This window comes from Melopsittacus undulatus, chromosome 30 (assembly GCF_012275295.1).
Source record: "Melopsittacus undulatus isolate bMelUnd1 chromosome 30, bMelUnd1.mat.Z, whole genome shotgun sequence".
NCBI lineage: Eukaryota > Metazoa > Chordata > Aves > Psittaciformes > Psittaculidae > Melopsittacus > Melopsittacus undulatus.
The window spans coordinates 411,634-437,354 of record NC_047556.1 but is presented as its reverse complement, the minus strand read 5'-3'; the positions used below and the strand labels follow the sequence as shown (position 1 = coordinate 437,354).

Below are 25,721 nucleotides of genomic sequence, written 5' to 3'. Positions count from 1 at the left end.
GTGATTCAAGATGGCGGCGCCCATGCCCGCGGAACCGGAAGAGGCCGCGCGTCCTACAGCCCATAATAAGCAGGCGGAAAGGGTTAAAGGGTGAGGGTCAAAGGGGAGTTCCCTTTATTGTTCAGAGGCCGATGGTGTAGGAGCGGCCCGAGGGGTTGTGCAGGGCCGAGGGGACGGGAGCGGTCACGGCCCATTCGTACCACACCTTCTTGGGGGTGCAGCAGCGCCAGAAGGCAACGGTCAGGTCCTCGCCGGCCTTCAACGGGAGCGGTTGCTGTGGGGGAGGGGACAGGGTGAGGGGGGGGAGGGGATGGAGGACCCGAACCCATGGGGGGGAATGGGGACAGGCCCAAAATGGAGGGGGTGGGAGGGAGACAAAATGGCGGCCGCCTTGTGGTAAACAAGATGGCGGCCACCATGTTGCAATCAAGATGGCGGCCGCCTTGTGGGAAGCAAAATGGCTGCCGTTTAGTAGCCAACATGGCGACCGTACGGTAACCAAGATGGCGGCCACGGGGTAACCAAAATGGCGCCTGCCGTACGGAAGCCAAAATGGCGGCCACCGTGTGGTAGCCAAGATGGCGGCTGTACGGCATCCAAGATGGCGGCCATATGATAGCCAAAATGGTGGCCATGTGATAGCCAACATGGCGGCTGTACGGCACCCAAAATGGCGGCCTCCTTGTGTTAACCAAGATGGCGGCGGCCATGTTGTATCCAAAATGGCTGCCATGTGTTAACCAAAATGGCGACCGTATAGCAACCAACATGGCGTCTGTACGGCACCCAAAATGGCGGCCTCCTTGTGTTAACCAAGATGGCGGCCGCCGTACGGAAGCCAAGATGGCGGCGCCCACTGTAGGCCGCCATGTTGGGTCCTCACCTTGAGGGGGAAGAAGATTGGGAACCAGGAGAACATCCCTGGGGAGTGAGTCTCGGGGCGGATACCTGCGGGGTCATGACCTCTGCTCGCAACGCGATTGGCTGAGGGGGGACACGCCCACGGACCCGCCCAGCTCCTCATTGGGTGGGCGGAGGGGTCATTGGTGCCCATTGGATCCCATTGACCCCCAGAAGTCCCCATAGATGCCATTCGACCCCATTGATACCCAAAGATCCCCATTGATGCGCATTGACCCCCATAGAACCCATTGCCTCCCATTGACCCCCATATCTCCCCATATATGACCCATAGCACCCTGTATCTCCCCATAGCAGCCCCACAGCAGCCCCATATCCCCCCATAGCCATCCCATATCCCCTCATATGCCCCCAAAGCAGCCTCATATCACCCCATAACATCCCCACAGCTGCCCTATAGCAGCCCTACAGCGCCCTACTGACGGCAAGCTCCCCATAGACCCCATTGGTTCCCATATCCCCCCATATTCCCCCCATAGTGCGCCATAACTGCCCCATACCCGCCCCATATTCCCCCATAGACCACATATCCCCCCACAGCAGCCCCATACTGCCCCATATCCCCCCATATCTGCCCCATATCCCCCCATAGTCCCCATATCTGCCCCACAGCTGCCACATAACCCCCCATATGCCCCCATATCTGCCCCATATCCCCCTATAGACCCCAATATCTGCCTCATAGCAGCCCCATAACCCCCATATCCCCCCACATCAGCCCCATATCCCCCTATATCCCCTCATAACGGCCCCATATCCCCCCATAGACCCCATTGGCACCCATATCCCCTCATAGCCACCCCATAGCAGCCCCATAGACCCCATATCCCCCCATAGACCCCCATATCCGCCCCATATCCGCCCCATAGCAGCCCCACAGACCCCTATGTGCCCCATATCCCCCCCATAGACCCCATTGACACCCATATCTGCCCCATACTGAGTCCGAGCTCCCCATAGAGAGTGGTCTCGAAGTATCCCGCGAAGCCATGCAGCACCGAGTCCGCCCCGATGCCAAAGGTCATGACCCGGAAGCGGCTGTTGTCATTGGTTGGCTCTGTGGGTGACGGAGCCGTGCCATTGGTCGGCGTTGGTGACGTCATCGATGACGTCATAGGGGAAGGGACCAATCACGTACCGGGGTTGGGGTGCTGGAAGGTGAAGCAGGGTTGGGGGGAGGCCAATTGGTGGTAGTTGTGCAGGCGAACGACATAGGGCATCTCAAACTGGGCCTGGAGGGGACATATAGGGACATATAGAGACCCATAGGGACCCTATAGAGACCCTATAGGGACCCATAGGGACACATAGAGACACATAGGGACACATAGAGACACATAGAGAGACACAGAGACACATAGAGACATATAGGGCATCTCGAACTGGGCCTGGGGGTCAGAGCCATAGAGAGACCCTATAGAGACACATAGAGACACATAGAGACCCATAGAGACACATAGAGACCCATAGGGCATCTCGAACTGGGCCTGGGGCAGACACATGGGGACATATAGGGACATATAGAGACCCTATAGAGACCCCATAGAGAGACATAGGGACACATAGGGACCCATAGAGACACATAGGGACATATAGGGACACATAGAGACACATAGAGACACATAGGGCATCTCGAACTGGGCCTGGGGGGGACATATAGGGACATATAGAGACCCTATAGATACCCTATAGAGAGACATAGAGAGAGATAGGGACACATAGAGACACATAGAGACACATAGGGACACATAGAGACACATAGAGACACATAGAGACACATAGAGACACATAGAGACCCATAGAGACCCCATAAGGACCCCATAGAGACCCATAGAGGGCCATAGGGACACACAGAAGGACCCATAGCAAAACCCATAGAGAGACCCATAGAGGGACCCATGGATGGACCCATAGAGGGACCAATTGATGGTCCCACTGATGGACCCATAGATAACCCCATAGATGACCCCATAGACAAATCCATAGATGGCCACATAGAGGGTCCCATAGATAACCCCATAGATAACCCCATACCCACCTCATAGCCACCCCATACCCACCCCATATCCCCCCATAGTTAACCCCACAGCCGCCCCATAGCTGCCCCATAGCTGCCCCATATCCACCCCATAGCTGCCCCATACCCGCCCCATATCCACCCCATATCTGCCCCATACCCGCCCCACACCCACCCCATATCTGCCCCATAGCTGCCCCATATCCCCCCATATCTGCCCCATACCCACCCCATACCCCCCCATACCCCCCCATAGCTGCCCCATATCTGCCCCACATCCGCCCCCCATAGCAGTACCTCAGGGTCCCGGTCCCGCTCTCGGCAGCCTCGCACCTCAGTGTAGAGCTTGGAGGAGGAGATGGGAGCCAGGAAAGAGGTGTAGGAGCAGGGGATGCTGACACCCCCGGCTGGGGGGGGGACATAGGGGAGCATTAGAAACCAGTATAAACCAGTATATACCATTATAACCCATTATAACCCATTATAAACCATTATAAACCATTATAAACCATTATAACCCATTATAACCCCATTATAACACCACTGTACCCTATTATAACCCCATTGAAAACCATTATAACCCATTTTAACCCCACTGGAAACCATTGTAACCCCATTATAAACCATTATACCCCATTATATCCTCATTATACCCTATTATAACCCATTCTAACCCCATTCTACCCCATTATAACCCCATTATCCCTCATTAGATCCCATTATCCCCCATTATAACCTCATTATAACTCCATTCTACCCCATTATAATGCCATTATAACCCCTTATAACCCCATTACTCCCATTATAACCCCATTATCCCCCATTATAAACCATTATAACCCATTAAACCCCATTCTAACCCCATTACCCCCCATTATAACCCCATTACCCCCCATTCTACCCCATTACACCCCATTATAACCCCATTACCCCCATTACACCCCATTACCCCCATTATACCCCATAGAGCTCACCCTTCAGGCAGTGCTGAGCCCCATTACCCCCCATTACACCCCATTATCCCCCATTATAACCCCATTATCCCCCATTATAACCCCATAGCTCACCCTTGAGGCAGTGCTGTGCCCCATTACACCCCATTACCCCCCATTATAACCCCATTATCCCCCATTATCCCCCATTATAACCCCATTATCCCCCATTATAACCCCATTACACCCCATTATCCCCCATTACACCCCATTAAACCCCATTATAACCCATTATAACCCATTACCCCCCATTATAACCCCATGACTGACCCTTGAGGCAGTGCTGAGCCCCATCCAGGCACTCAGGGCTCAGCTCATTGTCCCCAAATGACCCCAGCAGCTCAGACACCACCAGATCCGCAGGCTCGGGGGGGGTCCAGCCCCTCATGTCCTCAGCCACCACTGTCACCTGTGCCCCCCACTCCTCGTACTGCCAGCTCTGCAGCCTATGGGGCACATATGGGGTCCTATAGGGGTCTATAGGGTTTCTATGGGGTTCTATGGGGTGTCTATGGGTGTCTATGGGTGTCTATGGGGGTCTATAGGGTGCCTATGGAGGGCTATGGGGGGTGCAGGCAGCGCTGCGGCGCGGCCTCCAGGGGGCGGTATAGTGCTGCGAGGGGGCGGGGCCAGCGGAGGACACGCCCCCTGCCTCTTTCTCTATGGGCTATGGGTGTCTATGGGTGTCTATGGGTCTCTATGGGTGTCTATGTGTGTCTATGGGTGTCTATGGGTGTCTATGGGTGTCTATGGGTGTCTATGGGTGTCTATGGGTGTCTATGGGGTGTCTATGGGTGTCTATGGGTGTGTATGGGGTGTCTATGGGTGTCTATGGGTGTCTATGGGAGTCTATGGGAGTCTATGGGAGTCTATGGGAGTCTATGGGAGTCTATGGGTGTCTATGGGAGTCTATGGGAGTCTATGGGAGTCTATGGGTGTCTATGGGTGTCTATGGGTATCTATGGGGGTCTATGGGTGTCTATGGGGCTCTATGGGGTGTCTATGGGTGTCTATGGGGGGGTCCAGCCCCTCATGTCCTCAGCCACCACTGTCACCTGCGCCCCCCACTCCTCATACTGCCAGCTCTGCAGCCTATGGGGCACATATGGGGTCCTATAGGGGTCTATGGGGTGTATATGGGGTTCTATTGGGGTCTATGGGTGTCTATGGGTGTCTATGGGGGTCTATGGGTGTCTATGGGGGTCTATGGGTGTCTATGGGGTCTCTATGGGTGTCTATGGGGGTCTATGGGGGTCTATGGGTGTCTATGGGGGGGGTCCAGCCCCTCATGTCCTCAGCCACCACTGTCACCTGCGCCCCCCACTCCTCATACTGCCAGCTCTGCAGCCTATGGGGCACATATGGGGTCCTATGGGTCTCTATTGGGGTCTATGGGGTCTCTATGGGTGTCTATGTGGGTCTATAGGGTGCCTATGGAGGGCTATGGGGGGTGCAGGCAGCGCTGCGGCGCGGCCTCCAGGGGGCGGTATAGTGCTGCGAGGGGGCGGGGCCAGCGGAGGACACGCCCCCTGTGCTCTGGGCTATTGGTGTCTATGGGTGTCTATGGGTGTCTATGGGGGTCTATGGGTGTCTATGGGGTCTCTATGGGTGTCTATGGGTGTCTATGGGTGTCTATGGGGTCTCTATGGGTGTCTATGGGTGTCTATGGGTGTCTATGGGTGTCTATGGGGTTCTATGGGTGTCTATGGGTGTCTATGGGTGTCTATGGGTGTCTATGGGGTCTCTATGGGGGTCTATGGGGTCTCTATGGGTGTCTATGGGGGTCTATGGGGTGTCTATGGGGGTCTATGGGGTGTCTATGGGGGTCTATGGGGCTCTATGGGTGTCTATGGGTGTCTATGGGTGTCTATGGGTGTCTATGGGTGTCTATGGGGGGGGTCCAGCCCCTCATGTCCTCAGCCACCACTGTCACCTGCGCCCCCCACTCCTCATACTGCCAGCTCTGCAGCCTATGGGGCACATATGGGGTCCTATGGGTCCCTATAGGGTTTCTATAGGGTTCTATGGGGGTCTATGGGGTGTCTATGTGGGTCTATAGGGTGCCTATGGAGGGCTATGGGGGGTGCAGGCAGCGCTGCGGCGCGGCCTCCAGGGGGCGGTATAGTGCTGCGAGGGGGCGGGGCCAGCGGAGGACACGCCCCCTGTGCTCTGGGCTATTGGGCTCTATGGGTGTCTATGGGGGTCTATGGGTGTCTATATGGCTCTATAGGGTATCTATGGGGTCTGTGATGTGTCTATGGAATATCTATGGGGCTCTATGGGGTCTCTATAGGGCTCTATAAGGTCTCTATAGGGTCTGTATGGGGCTCTATAGGCTCTTTATAGGACTCTATTAGGTGTGTATGGGGATCTATGGGGTCTCTATGGGGTCCTTACAGGGCTCTATGGGAGGTCTATGGGGGTCTATGCGGTGTCTATAGGGCTATGAGTGTCTATGGGTCTCTATGGGGCATCTATGAGCCTCTATAGGGCTCTATGGGGTTTCTATGGGGGCTCTATGGAGCTCTATACAGTATCTATGAAGTGTGTATGGGGCTATGAGGATCTATGGGGCTCTATGGGGTGTCTATGGGGCTCTGAGGTCTCTATGGAGTGTCTATGGGGTGTCTATGGGGCTCTATGAGGTCTCTATGGGGTGTCTATGGGTCTCTATGTGCCTCTATAGAGCTCTATGGGGGCTCTATGCAGTGTCTATGTGTCTCTATGTGTCTCTATGTGTCTCTATATGTCTCTATGGGTCTCTATAGGTCTCTATAGGGTCTCTATGTGTCTCTATGTGTCTCTATGTGTCTCTATATGTCTCTATGGGTCTCTATAGGTCTCTATAGGGTCTCTATGTGTCTCTATGGGTCAGGCTATGGGGTGTCTATGCGGTCTCTATGGGTCTGTATGTGTCCTCACTCACGTGACCACAGCATTGGGGTTCTTCTCCACCGCATAGACCCGTATGGCTCTGGCTGCCTGCCTGGAGGCTCTGAGGGCAGCGCTCACCAGCTATGGGTCACTATGGGTGTCTATAGGGTCTCTATAGGGTGTCTATAGGGTGTCTATAGGGTGTCTATAGGGTCTCTATAGGGTGTCTATAGGGTGTCTATAGGTCCTGACTCACGTGACCACAGCATTAGGGTTCTTCTCCACCGCATAGACCCGGATGGCTCTGGCTGCCTGCCTGGAGGCTCTGAGGGCAGCGCTCACCAGCGGGCCCCGGCCTGCGCCCAGCACCATCACCACCCTATGGGGTACATAGGGGTACGTGGGGACATATAGGGGTACATGGGGACACATAGGGGTACATGGGGATACATAGGGGTACATGGGGATACCATAGGGGTACGTGGGGACACATAGGGGTACATGGGGACACATAGGGGTATGTGGGGACACCATAGGGGTACATGGGGACACATAGGGGTACATGGGGCACACATAGGGGTACGTGGGGACACCATAGGGGTACATGGGGACACATAGGTGGGGTAATGGGATGCATAGGTGGGGTATAGGGACCCATAGGTGGGGTAGGGGGAGCCATACGAACCCATAGGTGGGGTAATGGGGACCCATAGGTGGGGTAATGGGACCCATAAGGGGGGTACAGGGACACATAGGTGGGGTATGGGGACACATAAGTGGGGTATGGGGACCCATAAGTGGGGTAACGGGACCCATAAGTGGGGAATGGGGACCCATAAGTGGGGTATGGGGACCCATAAGTGGGGTATGGGGACCCATAAGTGGGGTATGGGGATCCATAGGTGGGGTATGGGGAGCTATAAGTGGGGTAATGGGACCCATAGGGACTCATAGGTGGGGTAAAGGGACCCATAAGTGGGGTATAGGGACACATAGGTGGGGTATGGGGACCCATAAGTGGGGTAATGGGACCCATAGGGACACATGGGGAGCCATAAGTGGGGTAATGGGACCCATAAGTGGGGTATGGGGACCCATAGGTGGGGTAGGGGGACACATAAGGGGGGTATAGGGACCCATAAGTGGGGTAATGGGACACATAGATTGGGTATGGGGACCCATAGGTGGGGTATGGGGAACTATAAGTGGGGTATGGGGACCCATAAGTGGGGTAATGGGACCCATAGGTGGGTAGGGGGATCCATAAGTGGGGTATGGGGACACATAAGTGGGGTATGGGGACCCATAGGTGGGGTATGGGGAGCTATAAGTGGGGCAATGGGACCCATAGGGACTCATAGGTGGGGTAATGGGACCCATAAGTGGGGTATGGGGACCCATAGGTGGGGAATGGGGACCCATAGGGACTCATAGGTGGGGTATAGGGACCCGTAAGTGGGGTATGGGGACACATGGGGACCCATAAGTGGGGTATTGGGACCCATAGGGACTCATAGGTGGAGTATGGGGACCTATAAGTGGGGTATGGGGACCCATAAGTGGGGTATGGGGTCCCATAAGTCAGGTAGGGGGACCCATAGGGACTCATAGGTGGGGTAATGGGACCCATAAGTGGGGTATAGGGACCCATAAGTGGGGTAATGGGGACACATAGGTGGGGTATGGGGACCCATAAGTGGGGTTATGGGACCCATAGGTGGGGTATGGGGACCCGTAAGTGGGGTAATGGGACCCATAGGGACACATGGGGAGCCATAAGTGGGGTAACAGGACCCATAAGTGGGGTATGGGGACCCATAGGTGGGGTAGGGGGACACATAAGTGGGGTATGGGGACCCATAAAGGGGGTATGGGGACCCATAGGTGGGGTAATGGGACCCATATTGGGGTAATGGGACCCATAGGGACACATAGGTGGGGTAATGGGACCCATAAGTGGGGTACTAGGACACATATGGGGGGTATGGGGACCCATAGGGATACATGGGGACACCATAGGGATACCTAGGTGGGGTAATGGGACCCATAGATGGGGTATGGGGACCCATAAGTGGGGTAATGGGACCCATAAGGGGGGTAATGGGATGCATAGGTGGGGTATGGGGACACATAAGGGGGATATGGGGACACATAGGTGGGGTAATGGGACTCATAGGTGGGGTAATGGGACAGGTAAGTGGGGTAATGGAACCCATAGGGACACATAGGTGGGGTTTGGGGACCCATAAGTGGGGTACTGGGACCCGTAAGTGGAATAGGGGGCCCATAAGTAGGGTAAGGGGGACCCATAGGGGGATATAGGGACCCATAAGTGGGGTTAGGGGGTGCCCCATAGGGATGTGGGGTGCCCCATAGCACTCACTGCACATTGGTGTCCTTCTCCTCCTCAGGCACCCTGTCCAGCAGGCACCTATAGATAGCCTTATAACAGATACAAAGGGGCGTGGTTATGCAAATGAGATAGACCAGCAGCCAATGGGAGGCCTGACCCCGCCCAGGCCCCGCCCACCTGCTGGTACTGGGAGTATTTGATTGGATCCTTCTCGAACACCTCATAGGTCTGAGACTCCAGGTTGTCCATTAGGGGCTATGGGAGGGGGCGTGGCCTGTGAGCGCCTTATATGGGCAGGCCACGCCCACTGTGGGCTTAAACCACGCCCCCATTCCATCCCCATTCACCCCTATGGGACCCCTTTAAACCCCATATATGGGCAGGCCACGCCCCCTGAGGGCGGAAACCACGCCCCCTCCCTTCCCCATTCACCCCCATAGAGCCCATTTAAAACCCATAGCACCCATTTAAAACCCATTTAAACCCCATAAGACCCCATTTAAACCCCATATGCCCCATTTCAACCCCATTTAAACCCCATATGTCCCAATTAAACCCAATTCAAACCCCATAAGGCCCCACTTAAACCCCATTTAAACCCCATAGACCCCATTTAAACCCCTTAGGCTCCATTTAAACCCCGTAAGTCCCTATTTAAACCCCATAGGCCCCATTTAAACCCCGTAGGACCCACTTATACCCCATAGGACCCATTTAAGCCCCATGTAAACCCCATTTAAGCCCAATAGGCCCCATTTAATCCCCATTTCAACCCCATAAGCCCCATATAAACCCTATATAAACTCCATAGAACCCATTTAAGCCCCATAGAACACATTTAAACTCCATTTAAACCCCATAAGGCCCCATTTAACCCCATAAGACCCCATTTGAACCTCATAGGCTCCATTTAAAGCCCCTTTAAACCCCATAGAGCCCATTTAAACCCCATAGGCCCCATTTAAATCCCACTTAAACCCCATAGAACCCATTTAAACCCCATATAAACCCCTTAGGCCCCATTTAATCCCCATTTAAACCCCATAAAGCCCCATTTACACCCCACTTAAACCCCATAGAACCCATTTAAACCCCATAGGCCCCATTTAATCCCCATTTCAACCCCATAGGGCCCCATTTAAACCCCATAGCCCCCATTTAAACCCCATAGCCCCCATTTAAACCCCATTTAACCCCACTTCAGACCCATATCACCCCATTTAATCCCCATTTAAACCCCATAGACCCAACTTAAACCCCATTTCAACCCCATATAAACCCATTTAAACCCCATAGACCCAATTTAAACACCGTATGTCCCATTTAAACCCCATTTAAACCCCATAGACCACATTTAAACCCCATAGGACCCCATTTAAACCCCATAATTCCCATTTAAATCCCATTTAAGCCCCATAAGACCCCATTTAAACCCCACAGGCCCCATTTAAACCCCATTTAAACCCCACAGAACCCATCTAAAAACCATTTAAACCCCATAGGCCCCGTTTAAACCCCATAAAGACCCACTTAAACCCCATTTAAACCCCAGAGACCCCATTTAAACCCCATAGGATCCATTTAAACACCATAGGCCCAACTTAAACCCCATAAGGCCCCATTTAAACCCCATTTAAGCCCCATAAGGCCACTTTTAAACCCCATAGGCCCCATTTAAACCCCTTAAGACCCCATTTAAACCCCATAGGACGCATTTAAACCCCATTTAAACCCCATAGGCCCCATTTAATCCCCATTTAAACCCCCTAGGACCCACTTATACCCCATAGTACCCATTCAAACCCCATAGGCCCCATTTAAACCCCACAGGACCCATTTAAACCCCATAGGACCCATTTAAACCACATTTAAACCCCATAGAGCCCCATTTAAACCCCATAGAGCCCCATTTAAACCCCATATGCCCAACTTAAACCCGATAAGACCCCATTTAAACCCCATAAGCCCCATTTAAACACCTTAAGACCCCATTTAAACCCCACAGGACCCATTTCAACCCCATTTCAGCCCTATAGAGCCCATTTAAACCCCATAGGCTCCATTTAAACCACATTTAACCCCATTTAAACCCAATAGACCCAACTTAAACCCCATTTCACCCCCATAAGACCCATTAAACCCCATTTCAACCCATATAAACCCCATTTAACCCCATTCAAACCCCATTTAACCCAAGCCCCGCCCCTTTAGACCCCACCCCCATCAAGCCCCTCCCCCTTTAAACCCCTCCCCTCAAGCCCCGCCCCCCCTTAAGCCCCTCCCCTTTAAGCCCCGCCCCCTTAAGCCCCGCCCACCTGCAGGGGGCTCTGCAGGTAGTCCTCATAGCCCCTAGCGAACAGCTCATAGGCAGAGGGGGGGGGACGATGCTGACCCACATGTTCCATGTACTGCAGGTAGGAGCCCAGAGGCTTCCCCCCATGGCGGGGGGCGCCCGTCAGCACCACCTGCACCTCCAGCTGGGGGGCAGACCCATAGGGACACATTGGGACCCATAGAGACCCATAGAGACCCCATAGAGACCCATAGAAACCCCATAGAGATCCATAGTGCCCCATAGATCCCCATTGAAACCCATAGAGACCCATAGAGACACATAGAGACCCATAGAGACCCATAGGGACCCATAGATCCCCATAGAAACCCATAGGGATCAATAGAGACCCCATAGAGATCCATAGAGACCCATAGGGATCAATAGGGAGCCATAGGGTGAAGGGAGTGTGACCTCAGGGTGACCCCGAGGCACCGCAGCACTATAGCGCCCCCTGGTGGCCGCGGTGGGGGGAACACATAGGGATCAATGGGGACCCATAGAGACCCCATAGAGACCCATAGATCCCCATAGAGACACATAGAGACCCATAGAGACCCATAGAGATCCATGACCCACATGTTCCATGTACTGCAGGTAGGAGCCCAGAGGCTTCCCCCCATGGCGGGGGGCGCCCGTCAGCACCACCTGCACCTCCAGCTGGGGGGCAGACCCATAGGGACACATTGGGACCCATAGAGACCCATAGAGACCCATAGAGACCCATTGAAACCCATAGAGACCCATAGAGACCCATAGAGACCCATAGAGATCCATAGGGACCCATAGAGATCCATGACCCACATGTTCCATGTACTGCAGGTAGGAGCCCAGAGGCTTCCCCCCATGGCGGGGGGCGCCCGTCAGCACCACCTGCACCTCCAGCTGGGGGGCAGACCCATAGAGACCCATAGATCCCCATTGAAACCCATAGAGACCCATAGAGATCCATAGAGACCCATTGAAACCCATAGAGATCCATAGATCCCCATTGAAACCCATAGGGATCAATAGGGACTCATAGGGAGCCATAGGGAGAAGGGAGTGTGACCTCAGGGTGACCCCGAGGCACCGCAGCACTATAGCGCCCCCTGGTGGCCGCGGTGGGGGAAACACATAGGGATCAATGGGGACACATAGACCCTATAGAGACCCTATAGAGACCCCATAGGGACACATAGATCCCCATAGAGACCTATAGAGACCCATAGAGACCCATAGAGACCCATAGAGATCCATAGGGATCCATAGAGACCCATAGAGATCCATGACCCACATGCTCCATGTACTGCAGGTAGGAGCCCAGAGGCTTCCCCCCATGGCGGGGGGTGCCCGTCAGCACCACCTGCACCTCCAGCTGGGGGGCAGACCCATAGGGACACATTGGGACCCATAGAGACCCATAGATCCCCATAGAGACCCATAGAGATCCATAGAGATCCATAGGGATCCATAGGGATCCATAGAGACCCATATAGATCCATACAGACCCATAGACCCACACAGACCCATAGCGCCCCATAGATCCCCATAGAGACCCATAGAGACCCATAGATCCCCATTGAAACCCCATAGAGACCCATAGAGATCCATAGAGACCCATAGGGATCAATAGGGAGCCATAGGGTGAAGGCAGTGTGACCTCAGGGTGACCCCGAGGCACCGCAGCACTATAGCGCCCCCTGGTGGCCGCGGTGGGGGGAACACATAGGGATCAATGGGGACATATAGACCCTATAGAGACCCCATAGGGACACATAGAGACCCATAGAAACCCCATAGAGACACATAGAGACCCCATAGGGACACATAGAGACCCCATAGGGACACATAGAGACCCCATAGGGACGCATAGAGACCCCATAGGGACGCATAGAGACCCCATAGAGACACATAGAGACACATAGAGACCCCATAGAGACCCCATAGAGACACATAGGGACCCATAGTGCCCCATAGAAACCCCATAGAGACCCATAGATCCCCATAGAGACCCTATAGAGACCCATAGAGAGCCCATACAGACCTATAGGGAGCCACAGAGACCCCATAGGGCCCCATAGAGCAGAGGGGGCGTGGCCTCGATAGACCCCGCCCCCTGCAGCACTATACCGCCCCCTGGTGGATGCGCAGCAATGCGCTGCCTGGGCTCCATAGAGACCCCATAGAGACCCATAGAGACCCCATAGAGCCCCATAGAGACCCTATAGAAACCCCATAGAGACCCATAGCTGCCCCATAGCTGCCCCATAGCGCCCCATAGCGCCCCCCACCTTGAGCAGCCGGGCCAGCAGGCGCTGGTGGGCCCTGGAGAGCACTGGGAAGCCTCTCTTGTTGGTGAGGAAGAGGCTGGTGGGCAGCCCATAGAGCCCCATAGAGCCCCATAGAGCCCCATAGAGACCCCATAGATCCCCATAGCTGCCCCATAGAGACCCATAGCGACCCATAGAGACCCATAGAGACCCATAGAGACCTCATAGAGACCCCATAGAGACCCATAGTGACCCCATAGAGACTCCATAGAGAGACATTGGGACCCCATAGAGACCCATAGCGACCCCATAGCGACCCATAGCTGCCCCATAGCGCCCCATAGCGCCCCCCACCTTGAGCAGCCGGGCCAGCAGGCGCTGGTGGGCCCTGGAGAGCACTGGGAAGCCTCTCTTGTTGGTGAGGAAGAGGCTGGTGGGCAGCCCATAGAGCCCCATAGAGACCCCATAGAGCCCCATAGAGACCCATAGAGACACATAGAGACCCATAGCTGCCCCATAGCGCCCCATAGATCCCCATAGGGACCTCATAGAGACCCCATAGAGACCCATAGTGACCCCATAGAGACTCCATAGAGAGACATTGGGACCCCATAGAGCCCCATTGAGACCCCATAGAGACCCATAGAGACCCATAGCTGCCCCATAGCGCCCCCCACCTTGAGCAGCCGGGCCAGCAGGCGCTGGTGGGCCCTGGAGAGCACTGGGAAGCCTCTCTTGTTGGTGAGGAAGAGGCTGGTGGGCAGCCCATAGAGCCCCATAGAGCCCCATAGAGACCCATAGAGCCCCATAGAGACCCCATAGAGACCCATAGCGCCCCATAGCACCCCACAGAGACCCATAGGGACCCATAGAGACCCCATAGAGACCCATAGTGACCCCATAGAGACTCCATAGAGAGACATTGGGACCCCATAGAGACCCATAGAGACCCCATAGAGCCCCATAGCTGCCCCATAGCGCCCCCCACCTTGAGCAGCCGGGCCAGCAGGCGCTGGTGGGCCCTGGAGAGCACTGGGAAGCCTCTCTTGTTGGTGAGGAAGAGGCTGGTGGGCAGCCCATAGAGCCCCATAGAGCCCCCATAGAGCCCCATAGAGACCCATAGAGACCCATAGCTGCCCCATAGCACCCCACAGAGACCCATAGGGACCCATAGGGACCTCATAGAGACCCATAGTGACCCCATAGAGACTCCATAGAGAGACATTGGGACCCCATAGAAACCCCATAGAGACCTATAGCTGCCCCATAGAGACCCATAGCTGCCCCATAGCTGCCCCATAGCGCCCCATAGCGCCCCCCACCTTGAGCAGCCGGGCCAGCAGGCGCTGGTGGGCCCTGGAGAGCACTGGGAAGCCTCTCTTGTTGGTGAGGAAGAGGCTGGTGGGCAGCAGTGCAGCCTTCAGGGGCTCCCCTAACCAGCGGTCAATGGCAGCGGATGAGGGCAGGTCTGGACCCACTTCTAGGGCTGGAGATGGGGGGCAATGGGGTTAGGGGGGGCTATGGGGTCAATGGGGGGCAATGGGGGGTATGGGGATGGGGGCAATGGGGGGCAATGGGGGGGTATGGGGATGGGGTCAATGGGGGGCAATGGGGAGCAATGGGGAGCAATGAGGGGCAATGGGGGGTATGGGGATGGAGTCAATGGGGGGCAATGGGGGGTATGGGGATGGGGTCAATGGGGGGGTTATGGGGATGGGGTCAATGGGGGGCAATGGGGGGCAATGGGGGGGTATGGGGATGGGGTCAATGGGAGGCAATGGGGGGGTATGGGGATGGGGTCAATGGGGGCAATGGGGGGCAATGGGGGGGTATGGGGATGGGGTCAATGGGGGCAATGGGGGGCAATGGGGGGGTATGGGGTCAATGGGGGGCAATGGGGGGTAATGGGGGGTATGGGGATGGGGTCAATGGGGGTAATGGGGGGTATGGGGATGGGGTCAATGGGGGGCAATGGGGGGGTATGGGGATGGGGTCAATGGGAGGCAATGGGGGGCAATGGGGGGGTATGGGGATGCGGTCAATGGGGGGCAATGGGGGGGTATGGGGATGGGGGCAATGGGGGCAATGGGGGGCAATGGGGGGTATGGGGATGGGGTCAATGGGAGGCAATGGGGGGCAATGGGGGGGTATGGGGATGGGGTCAATGGGGGGCAATGGGGGCAATGGGGGGTATGGGGATGGGGTCAATGGGAGGCAATGGGGGGGTTAGAAAGGGGCTATGGGTATGGGGTCAATGGGAGGCAATGGGGGGTATGAGGATGGGGTCAATGGGGCTGGGATGGGATCTATGGGGATGGGGGCAATGGGGGGAAATGGAGTTTGGGGGGGTATGGGGATGGGGGCAATGGGGGTTTGGGGGGGATATGGGGGGCCTATGGGGGTGGGATGGGGCAATGGGGGGATATGGGGTCAATGGGCTGGGTATGGGATCAGTGGGGGGCAATGGGGCATTAGGGGGGGCTATGGGGGTGGGGTCAATGGGGGCAATGGGGGGATTAGGGGGGGCTATGGGTATGGGGGCAATGGGGGGCAATGGGGGGTTGGGGGGGTATGGGGATGGGGGCAATGGGGGGATATGGGTTTAATGAGGTGGGTATGGGATAAATGGGGGGCAATGGTGGGGGTTAGGCAGGGCCCCTATGGGGCTGCAGTGGGGTCAATGGGGGGGTATGGTTTCAATGGGGAGGGTATGGAATCAATGGGGGTATGGGATCAATGGGGGGATGGGATCAATGGGGGGCATGGGGTCAATGGGGGGCATGGGGTCAATGGGGTGGGCATGGGATCAATGGGGACATGGGATCAATGGGGTGCTATGATAACAATGGGGTCTATGTTATCAATGGAGCCTATGTTATGAATGGGGAACGACAGCGCCCCCTTGTGGTGGGAACCCCCATTGGCCACGCCCCCTTTGGCCTTGGCCACGCCCCCTTCGGCCTTGGCCACGCCCCCTACTCACCGACCCCGACCCGCTTGTTGTAGTCACAGAGGGTGCGGAAGTCGTTCCACCTATGGGGGCAGGAGACCCAAAATGGGCTCAAATAGCCCCAAAACGGCCCCAAAACAGCCTAAAATGGCCCAAAATAACCCCAAAATGACCCTAAAACAGCCAAAAATAGCCTAAAATGGCCCAAATTGCCCCAAAATGGCCCTAAAGAAGCCAAAAATAGACTAAAATGGCCCAAAATCCCCCCAAATCAACCCAAAATGCCCCCAAAATAGAGCAAACCAGCCCAAAATGGCCCAAAATGGCCCCAATTCACCCCAAAGCAGCCCCAATACCTCAGAAGCAGCTTAAATGCCCCCAAAATGGCCCCAAATGAGCCCAAAATGGCCCCAAATGAGCCCAAAATAGCCCCAAATCAGCCCAAAATGGCCCCAAATCAGCCGAAAATAGCCCCAAATCAGCCCAAAATGGCCCCAAATCAGCCCAAAATAGCCCTAAACCCCTCAAACCAGCCCAAACCAGCCCAAACTGGACCAAACCAGTATAAACCAGTATAAACCAGTATAAACCAGTAAGAACTGACCATCCCCACGTGGTCTCGTCCCCCCCACGCTCCAGCTCCTCGTTGCCCACCAGGTCCTCGCGCTCATCCTCGGGGGCCATGAGGGGCACCTGCACCCACACCTGCACCAGTACAAACCAGTTCAGACCAGTGAGCACCCATTGACTCCCACTGAGTCCCATTGACTCCCATTGAGTCCCATTGACTCCCATTGAGTCCCATTGACTCCCATTGAGTCCCATTGACTCCCATTGAGTCCCATTGAGTCCCATTGACTCCCATTGATCCCCATTGACTCCCATTGACTCCCATTGACCACCCATAGAGCCCCATAGCCCAGAGGCAGGGGGCGTGTCCTCCGCTGGCCCCGCCCCCTCGCAGCACTATACCGCCCCCTGGAGGCCGCGCCGCAGCGCTGCCTGCACCCCCCATAGCCCTCCATAGGCACCCTATAGACCCACATAGACACCCATAGACACCCATAGACACCCATAGACACCCATAGACCCCATACACCCCATAGACACCCTATAGATACCATAGCACTGTGGTGTGCAGCCTGCAGGTGGGTACACAGCATCCTGGCCAGGTTAGGGCTGTGTCGCTGCCTGCACCCCCCATAGCCCTCCATAGGCACCCTATAGACCCCCATAGACCCCCATAGACACCCCATAGACCCCATATACACCCCATAGACCCCCATAGAACCCCATATACACCCCATAGAGACCCCATAGACACCCCATAGATACCATAGCACTGTGGTGTGCAGCCTGCAGGTGGGTACACAGCATCCTGGCCAGGTTAGGGCTGTGTCGCTGCCTGCACCCCCCATAGCCCTCCATAGGCACCCTATAGACCCCCATAGACCCCCATAGACCCCCATAGACACCCATAGACACCCATAGACACCCCATAGACCCCCATAGCCACCCCATAGCCCCCCATAGACACCCCATAGCCCCCCATAGACACCCCTTAGCCCCCCATAGACACCCATATACCCCCATAGAGACCCATAGAGACCCCATAGACACCCATATACACCCCATATACACCCCATAGCGACCCCATAGATACCATAGCACTGTGGTGTGCAGCCTGCAGGTGGGTACACAGCATCCTGGCCAGGTTAGGGCTGTGTCGCTGCCTGCACCCCCTATAGCCCTCCATAGGCACCCTATAGACCCCCATAGACACCCATAGACACCCATAGAGACCCCATAGACCCCCATAGACACCCATAGACCCCATATACACCCCATAGACCCCATATACACCCCATAGAGACCCCATATGTACCATAGCACTGTGGTGTGCAGCCTGCAGGTGGGTACACAGCATCCTGGCCAGGTTAGGGCTGTGTCGCTGCCTGTACCCCCCATAGCCCTCCATAGGCACCCCATAGACCCCCATAGACACCCATAGACACCCATAGAGACTCACAGAGACTCATAGAGACCCATAGACACCCACAGAACCCCATAGATCCCCTATAGAGCCCCATAGACCCCATAGAGCCCAATAGCCCATAGCCCAGGGGGCGTGTCCTCCGCTGGCCCCGCCCCCTCGCAGCACTATACCGCCCCCTGGAGGCCGCGCCGCAGCGCTGCCTGCACCCCCCATAGCCCTGCATAGGCACCCTATAGACCCACATAGACACCCATAGACCCCCATAGAGACCCCATAGACCCCCATAGACACCCATAGACCCCATATACACCCTATAGACACCATATACACCCCATATACACCCTATAGATACCATAGCACTGTGGTGTGCAGCCTGCAGGTGGGTACACAGCATCCTGGCCAGGTTAGGGCTGTGTCGCTGCCTGCACCCCCCATAGCCCTCCATAGGCACCCTATAGACCCCCATAGAGACCCATAGACCCCCATAGAGACCCATAGAAATGCAGAGAGACCCATAGAGACCCCATAGAGACACATAGAGACCCATAGAGACCCCATAGAGACACATAGAGACCCATAGAGACCCATAGAGACCCATAGAGACCCCATAGAGCCCAATAGCCCAGAGCACAGGGGGCGTGTCCTCCGCTGGCCCCGCCCCCTCGCAGCACTATACCGCCCCCTGGAGGCCGCGCCGCAGCGCTGCCTGCACCCCCCATAGCCCTGCATAGGCACCCTATAGACCCACATAGACACCCATAGACACCCATAGACACCCATAGACACCCCATAGACACCCCATATACACCCTATAGATACCATAGCACTGTGGTGTGCAGCCTGCAGGTGGGTACACAGCATCCTGGCCAGGTTAGGGCTGTGTCGCTGCCTCAGAGGCACCAGCACCGCAGGCAGCCCCAGGTATGCACTGAAGCCCAGTTCTTGTCTCAGGGCCTGGGGGGCAATGGGGTCAGGGCATGGACCACCCCATAGCCCCCCATAGACACCCCATAGACACCCCATAGACACCCCATAGCCCCCCATAGCCACCCCATAACCACCCCATAGACACCCCATAGACACCCCATAGCCACCCCATAACCACCCCATAACCACCCCATAGCCCCCCTATAGCCACCCCATAACCACCCCATAGCCACCCCATAACCACCCCATAGCCACCCCATAGCCACCCCATAACCACCCCATAGCCACCCCATAGACACCCCATAGCCACCCCATAGCCACCCCATAACCACCCCATAACCACCCCATAGCCACCCCATAGCCACCCCATAACCACCCCATAGCCACCCCATAGCCACCCCATAACCACCCCATAGCCCCCCCATATACCCCCCATAACCACCCCATATACCCCCAATAACCACCCCATAACCACCCTACAACCACCAATCAAATTCCTGCTTTTCCCAATATAAATCCCACTTTTCCCAAAATCCCACTTTTCTCACCCAATTCCACCCCAAATTCCCCCATTCCCATTATCCCAGTAACCCCATTCCCAGTATCCCAGTTCCCATTCCCAGTTCCCACTCCCAGTATCCCAGTCCCCATTCCCAGTCTCCCATTCCCAGTCCCCATTCCCAGTCTCCCCATTCCCAGTTCCCATTCCCAGTATCCCATTCCCAGTCTCCCCATTCCCAGTATCCCCATTCCCAGTCCCCATTCCCAGTATCCCATTCCCAGTATCCCAGTATCCCCATTCCCAGTATCCCCATTCCCAGTTCCCATTCCCAGTATCCCAGTTCCCATTCCCAGTCCCCATTCCCAGTCCCCATTCCCAGTATCCCATTCCCAGTATCCCCATTCCCAGTCTCCCCATTCCCAGTATCCCCATTCCCAGTATCCCCATTCCCAGTCTCCCATTCCCAGTATCCCCATTCCCAGTTCCCCATTCCCAGTCTCCCCATTCCCAGTATCCCCATTCCCAGTATCCCAGTATCCCATTCCCAGTATCCCCATTCCCAGTATCCCATTCCCAGTATCCCCATTCCCAGTCTCCCCATTCCCAGTATCCCCATTCCCAGTATCCCCATTCCCAGTCTCCCATTCCCAGTATCCCCATTCCCAGTTCCCCATTCCCAGTCTCCCCATTCCCAGTCTCCCCATTCCCAGTATCCCATTCCCAGTATCCCATTCCCAGTCTCCCATTCCCAGTATCCCCATTCCCAGTATCCCATTCCCAGTATCCCCATTCCCAGTATCCCCATTCCCAGTATCCCCATTCCCAGTTCCCATTCCCAGTTCCCATTCCCAGTACCCCCATTCCCAGTTCCCATTCCCAGTATCCCAGTATCCCCATTCCCAGTCTCCCATTCCCAGTTCCCATTCCCAGTCTCCCCATTCCCAGTATCCCAGTATCCCCATTCCCAGTTCCCATTCCCAGTATCCCATTCCCAGTATCCCCATTCCCAGTATCCCAGTATCCCCATTCCCAGTATCCCAGTATCCCCATTCCCAGTATCCCATTCCCAGTATCCCCATTCCCAGTATCCCAGTCCCCATTCCCAGTTCCCATTCCCAGTATCCCCATTCCCAGTATCCCCATTCCCAGTATCCCAGTATCCCCATTCCCAGTTCCCATTCCCAGTTCCCCATTCCCAGTATCCCCATTCCCAGTCTCCCATTCCCAGTATCCCCATTCCCAGTATCCCAGTTCCCATTCCCAGTATCCCAGTATCCCATTCCCAGTATCCCAGTATCCCATTCCCAGTTCCCATTCCCAGTATCCCAGTCCCCATTCCCAGTTCCCAGTATCCCCATTCCCAGTCCCCATTCCCAGTATCCCAGTATCCCCATTCCCAGTATCCCCATTCCCAGTCTCCCCATTCCCAGTCCCCATTCCCAGTCCCCATTCCCAGTCTCCCCATTCCCAGTATCCCAGTATCCCCATTCCCAGTATCCCATTCCCAGTCTCCCCATTCCCAGTATCCCCATTCCCAGTATCCCCATTCCCAGTCTCCCCATTCCCAGTCTCCCATTCCCAGTATCCCCATTCCCAGTATCCCAGTATCCCCAGTATCCCCATTCCCAGTCCCATTCCCAGTCCCCATTCCCATTCCCAGTATCCCAGTATCCCCATTCCCAGTATCCCCATTCCCAGTATCCCATTCCCAGTATCCCAGTTCCCATTCCCAGTATCCCAGTATCCCATTCCCAGTATCCCCATTCCCAGTATCCCCATTCCCAGTCTCCCATTCCCAGTTCCCATTCCCAGTATTCCCATTCCCAGTATCCCCATCCCCATTCCCAGTATCCCATTCCCAGTATCCCATTCCCAGTCTCCCCATTCCCAGTATCCCCATTCCCAGTCTCCCCATTCCCAGTCCCCATCCCCATCCCCATTCCCAGTATCCCAGTCTCCCATTCCCAGTCTCCCATTCCCAGTATCCCCATTCCCACTATCCCAGTATCCCCATACCCAGTATCCCATCCCCAGTCCCCATTCCCAGTATCCCAGTATCCCCATTCCCAGTATCCCCATTCCCAGTATTCCCAGTATCCCAGTATCCCATTCCCAGTTCCCACCTCCTCCGAGTTCCTCCTCACATGCTCCAGAGGTGAATCCGGACGGATCCATGGGGACAGTTTACCCACGATCAGTGTGTTCCAGTCTGCAACCATAGGGGTGTCCATAGGGATCCATAGGGGGCTATAGGGGGTCTATAGGGGGCTATAGGGGATCTATAGGGGGCTATAGGGGGTCTATAGGGGGCTATAGGGGGTCTATAGGATGCTATAGGAGCTCCATAGGGGGCTACATGGATTGATAGAGGGCTATTAGGGGTCTATAGGGTGCTACAGGGATCTATAGGGGGCTATAGGGGATCTACAGATTGCTATAGGGGCTCCAGAGAGGACTATAGGAGGACTATAAAAAGTCTATATGATGTTATAAGGGCTCCATAGGGAACTATATGGGGTCTGTACAATAATACAGGAGTCTATAAAACACTCTATGGGCTCCATAGGGAAGTATAAGGGCCCATAGGGGGCTACAGGGTGCTATAGGGACTCCATAGGGAGCTATAGAGATCTATAGGGTACCATAGAGGACCTATAGAATATGATAGGGACTCCATAATGGAGTATAGGAACTGTATAGAATGCTATAGGAAATCCATAGAGTACTATGGAAAATCTATAGGATGCGATAACCCCCCCAATAACCCCCTATAACCACCCCTATAGCTGCCCCATAGAGTGTCCCATTGTGTGCCCCATAGTGTGTCCCATAGCATCCCCCACAGGACCTGCATAGCTGCCCCATAGTGTGCCCCATAGTGTGCCCCACAGCAGCCCCATAGTGTGCCCCATAGATGCCCCACAACCACCCCCATAGACCCCCATATCCCCCCCATACACCCCCATATCCCCCCATATCTGCCCCATAACCACCCCTATATCCTGCCCCATATCCCCCCATATCTGCCCCATAACCACCCCCATATCCTGCCCTACAACCACCCCCATAGCTGCCCCACATGCCCCCCATATCCTGCCCCATATCCCCCCCATATCTGCCCCATAACCACCCACCCCCATATCCTGCCCCATATCCCCCCATATCTGCCCCATAACCACCCCTATATCCTGCCCCATAACCACCCACCCCCATATCCTGCCCCATATCCCCCCATATCTGCCCCATAACCACCCCTATATCCTGCCCCATATCCCCCCCATATCTGCCACATAACCACCCCCATATCCACCCCATATCCCCCCATAACCACCCCTATATCCTGCCGCATATCCCCCCATATCTGCCCCATAACCACCCCCATATCCTGCCCAATATCCCCCCCATATCCTGCCCCATATTCCCCCCATATCTGCCCCATAACCACCCCTATATCCTGCCCCATATCCCCCCCCATATCAGCCCCATATCCCCCCCATATCCACCCCATATCCCCCCATAACCACCCCATAGCAGCCCCATCTCCTGCCCCATAGTGTGCCCCATATCCTGCCCCATATCCCACATAGCAGCCCCATAGTGTGCCCCATCTCCTGCCCCATCTCCCGCCCCACATCCAGCCCCACAGCAGGCCTGACCCCTCCCGGAGAGCAGGAGGTCGGAGCGGGTGTGGGGCCCAGCTCTGCTCCTCGCAGGCTCCCGCTGGAACTCGCGCCGGTGCCGGGGGTGGAACAGGGGCAGGCACAGGAAGTCAAACCTGGGGACATAGAGGGACATATAGGGACCTATAGAGACCTTATGGATCCTATAGAGACAATAGGGACACATAGAGACCTATAGAGATTCAATAGAACCTATAGAGACCCCATAGAGACACATAGAAACACATAGAACCCCCCATATCCCCCCCCAGAACCCCCCATACAACCCCTATAGAGCCCCAATAGAACCCTCCATAGAACGCCTACAGACCCCGCCATAGAACCCCCTATATCCCCCCATAGAACCCCTATAGATCCCCCCATAGAACCACTATATAACTCCCCACAGAACCCCCTATATCCCCTCTGTATCCCCCCTATATCCACCCCATAGAACCCCCATATCCGACCCAGGTCCCCCCATAGAACCCCTATATCCCTCCTACAGAACCCCCTATACCCCCTCTATATAACACCCCATAGAACCCCCACAGAACTGCTATATAACTCCCTACAGAACCCCCTATATCCCCCCACAAAACCCCCCATAGAACCGCTATATCCCCCCTATATCCCCCCCTACATCCCCCCCATATACGCCCCATATCTCCCCATAGATCCCCCTATATCCCCCCATAGAACCCCCCATATCCCCACCATATCTGCCCCATATCCGCCCCCTGTATCCCCCCATATTCCCCCCATATCCCCCGCCATATCCGCCCCATAGAACCCCCCATATCTCCCCCCATAGAACCCCCTATATCCCCCCTATAACCCCCATAAAACCTCTCTACAACGCCCCATAGAACCCCCACATAGAACCCCCATAGAACCGCTATATAACTCCCTATACAACCCCCTATATCCCCCCCATAGAATCCCCACAGAACCCCCTATAGAACCGCTGTATAACTCCTTATAGATCCCCCTATATCCCCCCCATAGATCCCTCTATATCCGCCCCATACCCCCCCTATATCCCCCCATATCTGCCCCATATTCGCCCCATAGAACCCCCCATATCTCCCCCCATTTCCCCCGTATATCCCCCTTATATCCCCCCCATAGAACCGCTATATAACTCCCTATATCCCCCCATATCCCCCCATAGATCCCCCCATAGAACCCCCTCAGGACCCCCCATTATCCCCCCCATAGAACCCCCTATATCCCCCCTGTATCCCCCCTATATCCCCCCATAGAACCGCTATATAACTCCCCATAGAACCCGCTTTATACCCCCTATATAAGCCCCATAGAACCCCTATATAACCCCCCCTATCTCCCCCTATATCCCACCCTATATCCCCCGTATATCCCCCCATAGAACCGCTATATAACTCCCCATAGAACCCGCTTTACATCCCCTATATAAGCCCCATAGAACCCCTATATCCCACCCTATATCCCCCCCATATCTGCCCCATAGAACCCCCTATATCCCCCTATATCTCCCCCTATATCCCCCCATATATCTCCCCCTATATCTCCCCTCACCCCTGTCTGGCCACAGCCGCCAGGGCCGCGGCCACCTCCGGCACACAACTGAGGTCCCGTCCAGCGGACACCCGAGCGGCCGCCATCACTGCGCTGCCTCAGCGCCGGCCCCGCCCACGAAGGGCGCTGCGGGCCAATGGGAGGCGAGCTCCGAGGGCGGCGGCCAATCAGAGCGCGAGGCGCCTCAGCGAGGGGAACGCCCACTGAGGGGAGCAGCCAATGGGAGGGGAGAGGGGAAAGGGGTTTCCCGAGCGCCCCTGTGGCTCCGCCCACTCAGCGGTGGCAGCCAATGGGAGAGCGGAGATGGGTGTCACTCACAGCCCCCACCGAGGCTCCGCCCAACGGAGGGAGGCAGCCAATGGGAGGGCGGAACGGAGGGAGGGACC

The 25,721-nt window shown here is 55.6% G+C and overlaps 1 protein-coding gene across 1 annotated transcript; it reads right to left on the bottom strand.

Moving 5' to 3' along the window:
* Positions 1-90: 90 nt before the first annotated feature.
* PRMT5 (protein arginine methyltransferase 5) lies at positions 91-25,682 on the bottom strand. The gene is made up of 17 exons (XM_034072523.1): positions 25,336-25,682; positions 23,773-23,891; positions 22,240-22,325; positions 19,507-19,641; positions 17,296-17,396; positions 16,725-16,774; positions 15,064-15,227; positions 11,473-11,634; positions 9,335-9,412; positions 9,188-9,246; positions 7,061-7,183; positions 4,201-4,376; positions 3,236-3,345; positions 2,060-2,153; positions 1,862-1,978; positions 884-948; positions 91-274 (listed from the first exon to the last, which is right to left on the bottom strand). Exons 1-17 carry the CDS (start codon positions 25,419-25,421, stop codon positions 122-124), a joined length of 1,878 nt encoding a protein of 625 aa, XP_033928414.1. The 5' UTR covers positions 25,422-25,682; the 3' UTR covers positions 91-121.
* Positions 25,683-25,721: the final 39 nt, after the last annotated feature.